The following is a 14,722-nucleotide window of genomic DNA, read 5'->3' as shown; positions in this document are numbered from 1 at the left end:
CTGCAACAATAATCCAATTTGGAAGTAATTGTAAAACGTAAATTATATATTATCTCATCTGTAAATTACCTTTAATAACCTATTTTCCCATTCACCTTTGTAATACAAGATATAAAATATTATTTTGATTAGTTGATTTTAAAGCATATTAAATCATCTCAACATTTTTAAACACATTTTACAACACATTTTAAAACTTTGTGACAGAATCAGACAGAATTAAAACGCTATCAAAATACCCCCTATTTTCGCATAGTCTAAACGTCAAAAGAGATGCTAATTCAAAAATTCCTGGAAACCGTGTTTATTGAAATTAAGAAATAAAACTTATTTTAAATTGAAGCTTGAAGCTTTCTGTTTAAATCGATGTATAACAATCGATGGGTTGAATTAAAAAAATATTGAGAAAACGAGTATTGAGTTAAAACTAACATTTTCGTATAACCTAAAAGTGTCAAAAAAGATGCTAATTTAAAAATTCCTGGAAGCCGTATTTATTGAAATTAAAGAATGAGACTTATTCTAAATTAAAGCTCAAAGCTTTCTTTTTAAAACGATGTATAATAATTGTTAGGTTGGATTGGAAAAATATTGACAAAAAACATGTTGAAACAAAACTTACATTTTGGTTGGCACCTAAGAGTGCCAAAAAAGATGCTAATTTAAAAATTCCTGGAAGCCGTATTTATTGAAATTAAGGAATGAGACTTATTCTATATTAAAGCTCAAAGCTTTCTCTTTAAAATGATGTATAATAATTGTTGGGTTGGATTGGAAAAATGTTAAAAAAAACATGTTGAAACAAAACTAACATTTTAGTATAACCTAAAAGTGTCAAAAAAGATGCTAATTTAAAAATTCCTGGAAGTCGTATTTATTGAAATTAAGGAATGAGACTTATTCTATATTAAAGCTCAAAGCTTTCTCTTCAAAATGATGTATAATAATTGTTGGGTTGGATTGGAAAAATATTTTAAAAAAATGTTGAAATAAAACATACATTTTCGTATAACCTAAGAGTGCCAAAAAAGATGCTAATTTAAAAATTCCTGGAAGCCATTTTTATTGAAATTAAGGAATAAAACTTATTTTAAATTAAAGCTTAAAGCTTTCTCTTTAAAATGATGTATAATAATTGTTGGGTTGGATTGGAAAAATATAGAGAAAAAAAATTTTGAAACAAAACTTACATTTTCGAATAACCTAAAAATGTTAAAAAGATGCTAATTTAAAAATTCCTGTAAGCCGTATTTATTGAAATTAAGGAATGAAACTTATTTTAAATTAAAGCTCAAAGCTTTCTCTTTAAAATGATGTATAATAATTGTTGGGTTGGATTGGAAAAATATTAAGAAAAAAAATGTTGAAACAACACTTACATTTAAAAGAGTCAAAAAAGATGCTAATTTAAAAATTCTTAGAAACCATGTTTATTGAAATTAAGGAATGAGACTTATTTTAAATTTAAGCTCAATGTTTTCTTTTTAAAGTGATCTGTAATAATCACACCTAATAACCATTTATCAAAGAAATACCTTTTTGAACAACAAAATTCAACAGCACCACTTTTCACTAAACTTCTAACCTCACATCTGGATGAATAAGTTTAAAGTGTACCTAAAAATCCTACAGTGCGGTTTGCGACGTTTTTTATACAGATTATTTCTTGTATACACTTGTATAGTAGAAAGTACAGACAGCTCTAAATGCGCCGAATAGATAACTACAGTTTAAAATGAGTGTTTAAAATTACCGGTACTTTAAAGTACCGTCGGGACACAAAGCTAATAACAACTACTCCTCTTGCGAACTCACTTTTATACCCCGTGCGGTAATCGCTTCTGGACTTTCTAGTAGCTTCTAGAAACTTCTAAAATTCCATATATTCATCATCTGGCAATGTAACCTACAATGTTATAAATTTCACATGCGATAGTAATAATAGGTCTTTATTAAACACACTCCATTCCGATTAGATTATCAAACGCAATCATGCAATCGACGTAGCAGCGACGTGATTCGGGTTTGCCACATCGGCCACTTGGTACTGTTACCGGGAAAGACCCTATATACGCGAACCTCTCCCTAATGCTTGATAATGGGAGCGACGAGATGATGTACGTTCGAAATGAGAGGGTTGTGGCCGAACGCACGCCGGGCACCGCAAACATGCGTTATCAATCTTCATATACGTCACGGTCCGGGGGCCTTGGGCGGCCGCTTCGTTAACGGAACAAGGACGATGCGGAATTGTGGGGCCGTGTTCGGCGCAGCGATAACAAGTGGACTTTTAATTATCGGCCGAGTGGTCGGGTTGGGTTGGGTGGTATTTAGAAGTTGGGTCACCAAGAAGCTTGCGTCAACAAGTGGCGCGACAAAACTCGAACCATGAATAGAAGACGAAAAGGGACCGAAGTTTTGCAGCAAACAAAAGTTGTCGCATAACAAGCTGTCGCCTCTCGATGTGAATACTTGGCTCTAATTTCTGCAAGAAAAACTTGACGTTCATCTCAAAGCGTTTTATTTCTTTAACGAATTTTGATGAAAATATTTTCGTATCGATTAAACCGGTCGTTTTCACACTGTGGGAAATCAAGGAGGCTAATTTAACCACCCGCGGTTCACTGAGTAGGTCGTGCACCGTTTGCCCTTTCTGTATAGGACGTAGGGTTATTGTGTGTGCGCACAGGAGGCCAGTGACACTAATCCCGAACTTGTGTTTAATCAAGTCGCTCAGCGGGAACACGAGATACCTTAAACCTAAACTATCAGAGACGCTATTCACGCTTCACCTCCATGTATTGATCTAAAACCTCTACGATATTATTAAACTATAACGAAAGCTTCTCTGTATGTGCATTTCGTGTTTCTCCTTCAATACTTAATCAATATCATATTCAGTTATCCTAATTACTCCTTTATTAATAGTTAGAGGTATTGATCATCTGTTTATGTAACTTAGTCTTATGTCGGTAGAATTCGGTCTTCCATTTTGAGATTATAATGTAATTTGAGTGGGGAATATATGGTGGAATATTGAATTATGTCGACTCACTCACCTAAGTGTTGCCACCTGAATCTTGGCGCCTCGAAGGGGCTAATTCGATTTGTCGGTCCCTCGTTTCACGTTTTCTTTAACTTGGCTAATCCCGTTCGAGTCACGGTGCATTGGACAATTAGATTCGAGTTTGTAACGAATTTACTGGCGCAAAAATCCTAGCATATTGTCGGTCTCCTCATTTCGCCATGAGGAAACTTCGTTATAAGCTGGGAAACTTTGGGTTGCGCGGGGTCGTGCGATGCAAACTTTATTTGTCCGCCTATTTAACCTTCACGTCACCTAGTTATAAATTTGACCGAGTTGTCCATTGTGCGAGCAAAGTTCTCGTAATGTTTCCTAAAGATTATGCTTCTCGTAAAGCGAAGGGGCTTTTCTTACCGTAAACATATGTCTGAAAACATGTAATGTAACTTTTGGGTTTATAGAAAGTTCTTTTATAATTTTGGATTCACTGGATATAGCTTTTGTGGTGTATCCGCAACGAAGATTAACGCAACAGAACGGTAACGGACTGTAAAAATCTCGAGTTACAAAAAATTATCTCGATATGGGTCAGTTGTTTAGCACAATGAATTTCAAATGCCGCGTTGAGAACGATCACATGTCAACTGCGGTTTTATGTTCGATTTTAAATTTATCTTTTCGGGGTATTTATAATAAAACATGAAAAACGAAAAAATCGACCGTTTCAAAATGTTTGCACAATATTTTCCGAAGCGCAATGGTAAATATTCTGTTCCAATTTGCCGATTGCATTCCTACACTATCATCCCATTATTGGATATTTTTGCTATTGAAATTTGATCTCTATATTTAGCCAGAAGCTTCGACGTCATTATTATTGCGTGTTGTTCCCATTAAATCGATCTGGAAGCTTTATAAGATTTCATATTTCCCACTTTTTAGAAAACTCTACTTAAACTGTCAAATAAATGCCAACTTTATGAAAATATACAAACCCTCTCTCTTTGAAATTGATTTAAAACGTACAATTCCACTTGGCGGTCCGAAATTGGGGCGAACCGGTTTCAGTCGGCACGGGTGGGATTCTTCAGGCGTCGCGACGCTCCCAGCCCGGTATTTACATCTGGTCGCGACGATATATCACGTGATAAATGCGCCCTCCGGCCGCTATGCGGAAACCGAGCGTAATGTATGTGGAATTAGAAAGGTGTGAATATGGAATGAGTCGGTCCCTTTATCCTGGACCGTGATCTATGCGATCTCGCGAGCTAAATGCATTATTCATTGCCTGAGCCCCATGGAAGTCATAAATACGACGTGATGGACGCCTGGTCAGGTACTTAGCCTGGTGATATGTTGAAGGTTCGGCGTCAGTACGCATCAGGCACCATTTGAAATGTCAGACGATTTCAATGAATTATTACCGAGACGAAGAGCTAATCAAATAAAGTAATAATAAATTACCGGGTGTGTTATTTAACAGGGGAAACTTCTGTATGTAATTGGTTTTCGGCGAGCCACCGAGTGGTTGTTCCGAAGCACCTCCTTTGGGGCCACACACAGATATTGCACTTCGTCGTCGTTGCATTGTTAAGCTTCTTACAATGTCGAACTACTCGGAGATGTAGTTGTACGTGTCGAGAGATTTCCCTTCTTGGAATTAATGTTACACGAAACCTGCAGATGGCGGAGTCGGGTAATCTCACCTCAATATGCATAATACTTAATACTTAATTTTTCGTATAATTCAAAGTCTGAGACTGTTTTTCTATTCATATTTCGGTTTAACGTCGCATGAATAGTGTAGAAATTCGCGTGTCCCGTACCAGGTGCATCTCATTAAGCTCCAAGTCTAGTGTTTGCCGTTATCCTGGTAGGGAGTGTAGCGGTGGTACCGGCGAAGCTAAGCGTTTTGAAGAGGCCTGTTCAGGGGCTTTTTAGTCCTTTAATTACTTCGCATTGTGCACGCGGTGCCACGTTGAAGGACGCGTCGAGAGTGTCGGCCGCAATCCGGTGCCGCCGTCGGAGCTCTACTGTACAGCTCGCGTACAATCAATACGGCGAAGCCAGCAAAAACCAACAGTTGCCGAAAACAAAAACGGCCGTGTGCCAGCATCAAAGCAGGCATTTCAATTCCTTTCGGGAAGGGAACCGTACGCGCGCTCACTTTGTACCGAGTCTCGCGCAAACAAAGCGGTTCCCGACGCGCATCATCGGGCGATTTCGCTTGCCAAAGTACGACGGTATCGAAAAGTTTCTTCGTTTGGAACACCCTTTTGTTAGATCCTTAACGAATTCCTTACAAGTTACTTTGAGAACATTTTCGTTATCGTATTTACTTCAAATATAAACTAATACATTTTATTTTTAATCTAAAGATTGATTCTATAATAGATTTTCATAAAGATGAAGACCATGAAATATACTACTTGGTATCAATCAATATGCTGGTTTTTCTTGAAATGTTTCTATGACATCGGGAAATAGAAACCGTTTACTAAGGGGTTGATTTTGATCTTTTTTGAAGTATTTCTAAGATACCAGAAAGTAGAAAAAGTTTATTGTCGCATGCGACCCTTAACGAAATTAGGCAAAATACTAAACAAAACTGACTCTGCCCTCGATGTAGAACCTCGGCTGCAAGCTTCTTGGACAATCTACGATTTTTTATGTACAACGTTTCTTCGACACTATTTTTAATCACATTGTTCTTGACCGATTTTTGATAAGTTTTGTAGTTTTTGCGTAACGCTTCTATTATTAATTTCTGGAATAAGAATTAAACTTAAAAGACGAATAATTTTAAAAAGAAATAATTAATTTTAAGTATTATTTGCTACCTTTGACATTTGTTTAGACCCTTTTCGACCCATACTTACACCTTCATAGTTAACCGATAGCGAAAAAACTAATTTTTAATTATAAACTTTTAGATAAGGAAATTTTTGGGTCGTGTTAATGTTTCGTTCAATAAATATTTCCGTGAAAATCATCGATAAGATTATTTGTTTTTCTATTTTTAATAATAATAAAAAATATAATGAATAATAAGTTCCTGTTTTGACATTTTGCGGGGTAATTCGGCTCTAAATTTGCAACGCACGAAGTTTTAGGACTTCCTATGTGGCAGAATATAGGTTAATACGAGTAACATTTTATTGATTATATATTAATAACATTTAATTTATCTTTTCTATTTCTATTACGAATTTCGTTTTTTTTATCTAGAAAATTCTTAAAGAAACTTCTTAATTACGAATACATAAACAGAAAGAGCTGATTAAATTATCAATTATAAAAAAGAAGTATAATGCCTTTACAGCTTACCCTAAAAGTCATCATACACCAAGAATAACAGTTCTCTAAGAAATCAAGATTTATATAACAATCCTGTAAGAGAAAATACGGCAAAGCTACTACCTTGTGGTTAGACTTATCAAAGGCTAGAGGAAATATTTATCAAAAATTATACCACGTTAGGAGATAAAAATCTGAGTAAAACGCCAGTGACAAAACTGGTTTAGAAAATTTCGATCCAATATTAATGTTATACAAGGCCGGTTAAAGCTGATGAAGACACAATAAAAGCATTAATTGATGCAATCCGTCGAATAACAACTCGTGAGATCGCTGACAGATTAAATTTATTGATTTCGACCGTTCCTGAACAATTAAAACGTCGAGGTCAAGTTCTTACGAAAAGAAATTTGTGACGTCTGTGATTTATTTCTTAAATGATTCATTTTTGTAATGCATAATCACTGAGGAGGAAACAATATTGTTAAAACCAAGAATAACACGTCTCTATGATGGCTAAACCCGAATATTTCTAGTTTTGAGTCTAGTGTTAGGTATAGTGACAGTGCTAAGTAGTGTTTAATGAAACGATCCAACTCTATTTCCTCTATCTTTATGCTAACTTGTTCCTCTACTTCCCCTACCACCATCACATTGGTTTTGTTATTATTAATTTTCATTTCATATTCTGTTAGTGCTTTGTTGTAAATTTCCAAAATTGCTCATTGCCAACACAACATTCTTACCAATTTAAACAAGTCTAAGATCAATCCAAGATCAGTGGATGAATAGAAGATCAAAAAAGAAGGTTTCAATGAATGCAAAATACAGGAAGTGAGAGGAACGATGTTGTAATTATGGGCATGGGATAACTCAAAACTCTTCAAGTTTGAGTTTCCAACAGGGCAAGAGGGGGTTTGAGCGTGCAATAGCTTCATTTGAACCTATGTATGTACAGGGTGTCCCGTTAAGCGTACGGAGCGGCTGTATCTCAACAACGGTAAGGCCTAGAGGTTTGGGAAAAAAATCTTTATAAGCAAAGTGGGCAAGAGAAATAGCTGGAAATTATTTTGAAGTTCGTAATTCGACCGCTAGGGGGCGTAACTGCCATAGAGAAACATAAAATTCCCGCTATCTCAGAAAGTTAGACGATGAGCTATAACTTTGACAACATCATTTAGTAGCTTGGATAATACCGCATCGCTTTTGTTTTGCAATATTTTTCATATCTGTCATAATAAGGGAGGGGGAGGCCAATGCGTTTTCAAATGTTTACATTTTAATATCTCCTGGACCATTCAACCGATTTGAATATTCTTGGTCTTGCTTGAAAGAGCATTTCATGCTCTTTTAAAAAATATTTTCGGCAAGACCGCTTGGTTTAAAACAAATAAGCTAGAGGGCGTTATCTGCAGCGGTTACATATTTTTGTGATTTTTGAAAAAAAGTTAAATGGAACGGTACTATTTACTTCACAGACCGTTAATCACCATAAAATTTGCTAAATATTAGTGAAAACCGCATCTCGATATCTCCATCCATTCTCGAATTATAAAAGAAAATGTTAAAAATTCGTATATTTTAATCGGATCAAGTTACCTTAGGAAACAAATAAGAGATAACAAAAATTTTATTATCTAGAACCTTCCTTCACACTTTATCCAAGCTTAGAACTGTTTCAAAACTACTTTTGAGGCGTGTTGAAAAGCCAACGGATCAATGAAACATCAACAATGATAATAAAACAAAATAAACCGAAACACTTAGAATAACTTAAATTTTTGGCAAAAATAGCTCACTAATGTTCGAAATGTCTTACATAAACCTCGATGCATTTATTTAATCTAGTTTCGACGAAAAAAAAAAGCGCTGCTAAGTCTCTTCCCTGGACACTTTTTACTGGTATTTAGTGTTTTGTCATATTTTCCCTGGTTATTGGTTTTTCTTGAAAAGTCAGGTCGTTTAGTCTACCCAATAGATAAAGGGGTGAAAGCAATGTGGGTTTTGCTCGAACCAAGAATGCATATTATGCAAGTTTACATCAGCTTGTGGACAGATGCTTCATGCATCCATAGCATTTGTGATAAAAGGTTTGGATTTGCCCAAATCATATTTAAAAGTCAATGGTAATAGTTCAGTCTGTTATCATAATCGGTATCTGTTAAGGCCTGATGTAAAACAACGTGGTGGAGATATTATTCTCTTGAGAACTCTTGTGGACAATTGTTTTCGGAGTTCCCAGATTATGTGGAATCACATTGCGCACCAATATGATTTACGAATTCATAGAGATGTCTGAATGGGCTACACGTTGCCAGTTTTCCGTAATCGCTAAGTCAATCTTAAAAACACTTCTAGAGAAAAATGTCTTTCTTTGTCGTAATTGCATTGCACATTTTTGCCATGCAGTTGGATCGTATTCGAAACATTGAAAATAAATCATCATACGCTCTATCATACGCTTCTGCGTTAGTAAATGACATGTTTACAGTTACCATGGTAATGTGATTTGTTTTTCTCGATGAGGTAACTGGATCCGATTGATGGCACTCGAGTTTTTAACATTTTCTTCTACAACTCGAGAACGGGTGGTGATATCGAGATGCGGTTTTCACTAAAATTTAGCAAATTTTAAGGTGACTAAGGGTCTGTGAAGTAAATAGTATCGTTCCATTTAACTTTTCTTCAAAAATCACAAAAATATGTAATCGCTGCAGATAACGTCCTCTAGCTCATTTGTTTTAAAGCAGACGGTCTTACTGAAAATATCTTTAAAAAGAGCATAAAATGCTCTTTCAAACAACACCGAAAACATTCAAATCGGTTGAATGGTCTAGGAGATATTAAAATGTAAACATATGAAAACGCATTGGCCTCCCCCTCCCTTATTATGACAGATAGAGAAATATCGCAAAACAAAAGCGATGCGGTATTATCCAAGCTATTAAATGATGGTGTCAAAGTTATAGCTCATCGTCTAAGTTTCTGAGATAGCGGCAACTTTATGTTTCTCAATGGCAGTTACTTAACGGGACATCCTGTACAGGATAAACTGAATAAAGCTACAATGAATTTCGAAAATTATGAAAAATTACCCAAACATTCTTTTCCGGGGAGATTGACAGCTGTAAACAAAACTGACCTATCCTAACATCCCTTCACGCTATAATTGGGGATTCAAAACAAAACTGACCTATCCTAACATTCATTCACGCTATAATTGCGGTTTCTTCATGGTATAATTAGGGTTCAAAAGAAAACCGACATTCCTTCACGCTATAATTGGGGATTCAAAACAAAACTGACCTATCCTAACATTCCTTCACGCTATAATTGCGGTTTAACTATAAACATAAACGTTCATGTCAGATTAGCAGTCAAAACTTGACCAGTTCTGTATCGATGTGGTATTTACGCGAATGCCTCGACCGCAAGCAACCTCGACTAAATTTGCCAAAATCATGTATTTAGCATCTTAGAACAAGTGGTGAACGTAAAACAAAACGATACAAGATTATTTGTTTAATAGATGATTAAACATTTCCGTTAAAGATACGCTTTAGTAAGCAGTGTCCAAACGACGGTAAATTGTAAATTAGTTAGTTATAGATTAATCGTACCCTTCCGGACATAAATTTCCAACGGTAATCCCTCAACAGTACCCCCTTTCCCTAGTTATCTGACTATATGGGGGTTGGCGTCGCGGCAACTAATTAAATACATGCGACGGTTGGCGTTGCACAACTATGGCCTATGGCAAACCGCCGGACATAGTTAACATGGCAATTGTGGATGTGGGGCGTTATTAGTGGATTTCGGTCGAGTTATCGCGTAAATAAGTAAATCTAATTCTGGGAAAATGTCGCAACGGCAGGTGCAAAAAGCAAAAAAAAACGCGCTCACGAGCGCATTAATCAAAGTAACCAAATGACGAAGAAAGCGAAGAGAAAAAGCGGACAACAATTAGGGTAATGATTAATGGCGGTTTTGTCAAAGGGGGAATCGCGGCGACCAAACAAGGCGCCAACAAAGTGCCGTACAAATTTGTCAAGCGTTGCGCGGAAAAAAGCGGATGATTAATACGGTGGTAAATCATAATTGCGGTTGCTCGTTTTGGGAATTCCGAGATACAACGTTCCTTTGTATTTTGTCCGTGGGACGCGTGAAAACTTAATATTCGACCGCGGAAATGTCGTAACGCTTCAATCAAACTTTAGGCGGGAAGTTTCTACACAGAAATTAGTACTACAAGCAGCTTAACGACGTTATACCTGGAAGAGATGCAGCCGAGGCCTGATAAAATTATATTGTTATTACCCAATTCCAAGTTCCCAACGGATTATTACCTAATTTCCCAGACGAAGAAGGTAGGAAAAAGGCATACGGCTTCATTCGAGCTTAATACCTTTCGACTGGAAGCCACCAGAGGGGAAGAGAAAAAAACGGCCAGCCATTTTCAATTTTCCTTTCTTGAATCTCTCTCGTCCCGTAACCCGATTCTAACCTCAATTCCCAACACATGCGTCCCAGGAGACGTCGCTTTCGGAGACCCCCGCCGCCGAAAAGGATCAAACGTGAAATATATATTGCTCAGGCACCCACGAAACACCCGATATAACCAACCCTCCCTCGGATTCCAAAATTTGTTTATGTGGCACGTCGCGAAATATCGAAAATCACACTCCCTTTACTCCTTTTACTCCCGTTACTACCTGATAAACCAACTTAATCCGTACAACTTTTACACGTTTAATGATGTTTTCGCGGAGCATGCAAAAGCTCTTGCCGAATTAAATGTTTTATAAGAGTGTACATATTTAATACGTTTGTGCTATTGTAAATTAACACGCTAATCAATACTCACGCCGGTTTCGTTTGTTAACACAAATCTCCTTGATGGGATCCGGAATAATCGAGTTTAAAGCGATTAGTTGCGATGGTACACGAGGGACACGCGATTACTCACGCTACAATTACGTTGCGTTTGGTGTTACATAATTCTAAATAATTTTTTATTGTTTCAGATTGATCGAAAAAAAATGGATGATTTATCACCAAATTTATCAAAACTCAAATCTAACCCAATAAGAAGTAGCAATATAAGGATGAAAATACGATCACCGACTTCTTAAGCTGATAAAATGTGACGCCACGTCCGCAGTATGTCCAAGAAGCTGACGTTGCTTCTACTCTCGGTGACGACGCTAAGCTTCCAATGTCCCAGTTCGTGCATCTGCATGTGGAAGGACGGCAAAGAGACGGTAGAGTGCATCAACAAGGATTTACTAGTGATCCCAGAAGGAATTGAGCCAGGAACCCAAGTCCTCGAGTTCTCAGGCAACAACCTAAGACTTCTACAGAAAGAAAAGTTTATAAAAATGGACCTAGTTAATATCCAAAAACTCTTTTTGTCCAGGTGTAAAATTTCCACCATTGATGATAGAGCTTTTAAAGGTTTAACCAATTTAGTGGAATTAGATCTTTCTGGAAACGTTTTGGACGCCGTTCCAACCGGTACATTCCTCGATGCTAATTCTTTGATGAAACTATTTTTGAATCATAATCCGATAAGAACGTTGAGAAAGGCATCGTTTAATCATTTACCACTTTTAAATGTACTCGAAATGAATAATTGCGAAATTTCTAGAATCGAAGACAACGCATTTTTGGGTTTGCATTCTTTAGGATGGTTACATATTAAAAACAACAAATTAACGGCAATAAATGGCACTAACATCTTTCCCTCATCACTTAAAGGAATTGATTTACAAGGAAATCCTTGGGATTGTGACTGCCACATGTTGGATTTTCACACATGGTTACAAACGTTTCCGATGTCGCAGTTAACCGAACCAAAATGTAAATCACCCGTTAAATTTATGAACAAACCAATTAGGATAATTCCCCAATCAGAATTGGCTTGTCTTCCTGATGTATCGCCAACGACGTTTTACTTAGAAATAGGCGAGGGGAAGAATGTCTCGCTGTTGTGTCAAGTTCACGCTATCCCCGAAGCTAGCGTCCAATGGTTTTTTCAAGGACAACTACTTCAAAATGATTCGATAATAGCCCCGGGAATGAGACTTATTTATTTCATCGAAGAAGGACACGTTGATAAGCGAAGCGAATTATTTATTTATAATACAAACACTGACGATAACGGAACGTTTATTTGCACGGCCGAAAATCCGGCGGGAACTGTTTATAGTAATTTTACGATTCGCGTGGTTCTCCGAGAAGAAACGAAATTCGAACCGGCTCCGTTACATTATGAGTTTTTATTGATAACGGCTACGGCTATTGGGGTTTCTTTAATCATAATAGTTGTGATTATGATTTTGAGTATAATAAAACATCATCGTTCGAAAAAAGAAAAGAAAAGTGGTGAAAGCAAATTGCACAACACAAAGGACAGCCTTCTACAGGATAGTACCGAAGATTTTTCCGATCAATCAAAGGAATCCTCAAACGTTATCCTTGTGGAACGGCAGCAGATGTTTTATAACTCCCCGGTTCCCGTCGAAGAAGTACCCCTACCAACTGCAATTCTCCCCAATCAAGTCCGAACGCCCAGTTCATTGAGACGCCTTCAGTTAGAGCAGAATCCAGACCTTATTAACGATGCTGAAAGTACTGAAAGGAGGAAGGACGGTGAAGGACAAGCATATGTGAATTTCGGAGATGCCCCTAACAGATCGATACTAAAAGGGAGCGTCAGAGATTTGTATAGGTTATCAGCAGACGTTCATTTAAACCCAGTCGGTTTACTAACAACAACAGGAGGAGATCCCAGAAATTACTACCGAACACTTCCCTATAAGCGAAGTCAAATTGGAAAGAGACAATCAGCTCCTTTGGTCAACCCGTACGTTAGAGAGGCCGAAATCGTTTACGAGTATGCCGACGTGAGATACACAGCTGATGGTTATCCGGTGAGGACCTCAGTTGAAGAAACTACTTTCAGTGAAGGATCCGTACATTCATGTTGCTCAATGCCTCCGGTTCAATGGCCCTCTTGCTTACCGGCTAGTGCCGTCAGGATAAACTCGACAAATTCAACTCAAAATACAAACGTCGAAAATGACGGTAATAAAAAATGCATAGAAACCCAAACGGATGCGGTTACGGTTGAAGAAAAAGTCGAAAATTTGTTCTTACTTGCCGACAAGAATAAGGAATTAGATAGTAGTGTTACGTCATCGTAAACGGAAATTAAACAAGAAAACGCGGAAAATAAAAAAGAAATCGTGCATTTATCTTTGTAAAATGTGATAATCGAATATAGGACAATTTTTTTTTGTTATTTGGACGAAAAGTTACTATTTTATGTACCAAGGACCGATTGAATGTAGTGAAGACGTATTTACAAAAAAAAAAAAATAAAACAAAAAATAGGTGTTGAAAAAGTAATAAAAAAAATGATTAGATAGATAGCTGTTGAAACGGTGTATATGGAGTTTTATTATATTTCGATGCTGTTTTGATGTACAGGTTTTTTTTGTAAAAATGGAGAATAAAGAAATGGAGAAAATAGATTTATTGTTTTTATTAAATTAATTAATTATAAAGGTTAAACATCTTTCATAAATTTTTTTTTACTAGACCGTCGTTGAGGCGCTACAAATTGGATCAATAAAGTAATAAAACACTATTGTCAACTTTGTTTAACAGATAGTAGCCGAGGTATTATCGAGGACTATAGCTGAAGTCGCCTGCGGCCGAAGCACCTTGAATACTGAACAGATGATCATCGAGGTCACTTCCATGTTATAAACAAAGATTCTGCACTCGTCCGCTTTTCCAATCATCCACTGCCTTTTGAGTTACAGTAAGTAAAAGTTCTGTAGCTGGACTCTAACACCTTGTAGTTGCTCATTAAGCTTCCCGAAGACTGCTTTGGAGGATTCTAGTGATTTTCCAAGTGATCTTCACTAGGTAGTGTTTGCATATCCATTATTTCGAAAACACTGTACTCTACGAACAAGGTCTGAAAAAAACTGTAAAGTACTCAAACTACGAAATACAGTAATACCTCGACTTACGCTTTTTTTAATTCTTAAAAAAAAGCATCCCTCAGTCATCAGTCAACACTTTTATATTTTATAAAGCCGCTATGTAACATGTTTACTCATCTGGAATAAGTGTTTCTAAATGTAAAAACATAACAATTAATGTTTATAATAAATATTATTGTTTCTCTTTAAATAGGTGCCACTTTCTTTTTTGTATTGTTGCTCGTTTCAATAAATTAAGTCTGTTCTAATGGGGCTAGAAATGCGTTGCGTAATGAAACCAGTGCGGTAATGAACTTCATTACGTAACTCAAATCACCTCAAATGAGTGTGGTAATGATGACTTATCCAAGCAGTGGTAGATAAATAACTATTACGTACCTTATAT

The 14,722-nt window shown here is 36.7% G+C and overlaps 1 protein-coding gene across 1 annotated transcript in view; it reads left to right on the top strand.

The window, feature by feature from the left end:
- LOC111416572 (leucine-rich repeat-containing protein 24-like) overlaps window positions 1-13,855 on the top strand; it is a 37,133-nt gene extending 23,278 nt beyond the window's left edge. The window contains exon 2 of the mRNA XM_023048629.2: window positions 11,347-13,855. Within this exon, the coding sequence (XP_022904397.1) occupies window positions 11,485-13,527 (2,043 nt within the window). The 5' untranslated portion in view covers window positions 11,347-11,484 and the 3' untranslated portion in view covers window positions 13,528-13,855. The remainder of the gene's footprint in view (window positions 1-11,346) is intronic.
- The last annotated feature ends 867 nt before the right edge of the window (window positions 13,856-14,722 follow it).

This window comes from Onthophagus taurus, chromosome 11, assembly GCF_036711975.1.
Source record: "Onthophagus taurus isolate NC chromosome 11, IU_Otau_3.0, whole genome shotgun sequence".
Taxonomy (NCBI): Eukaryota; Metazoa; Arthropoda; class Insecta; order Coleoptera; family Scarabaeidae; genus Onthophagus; species Onthophagus taurus.
The sequence above is the reverse complement of the archived record's forward strand: the minus strand, read 5'-3'. Positions and strand labels throughout refer to the sequence as shown.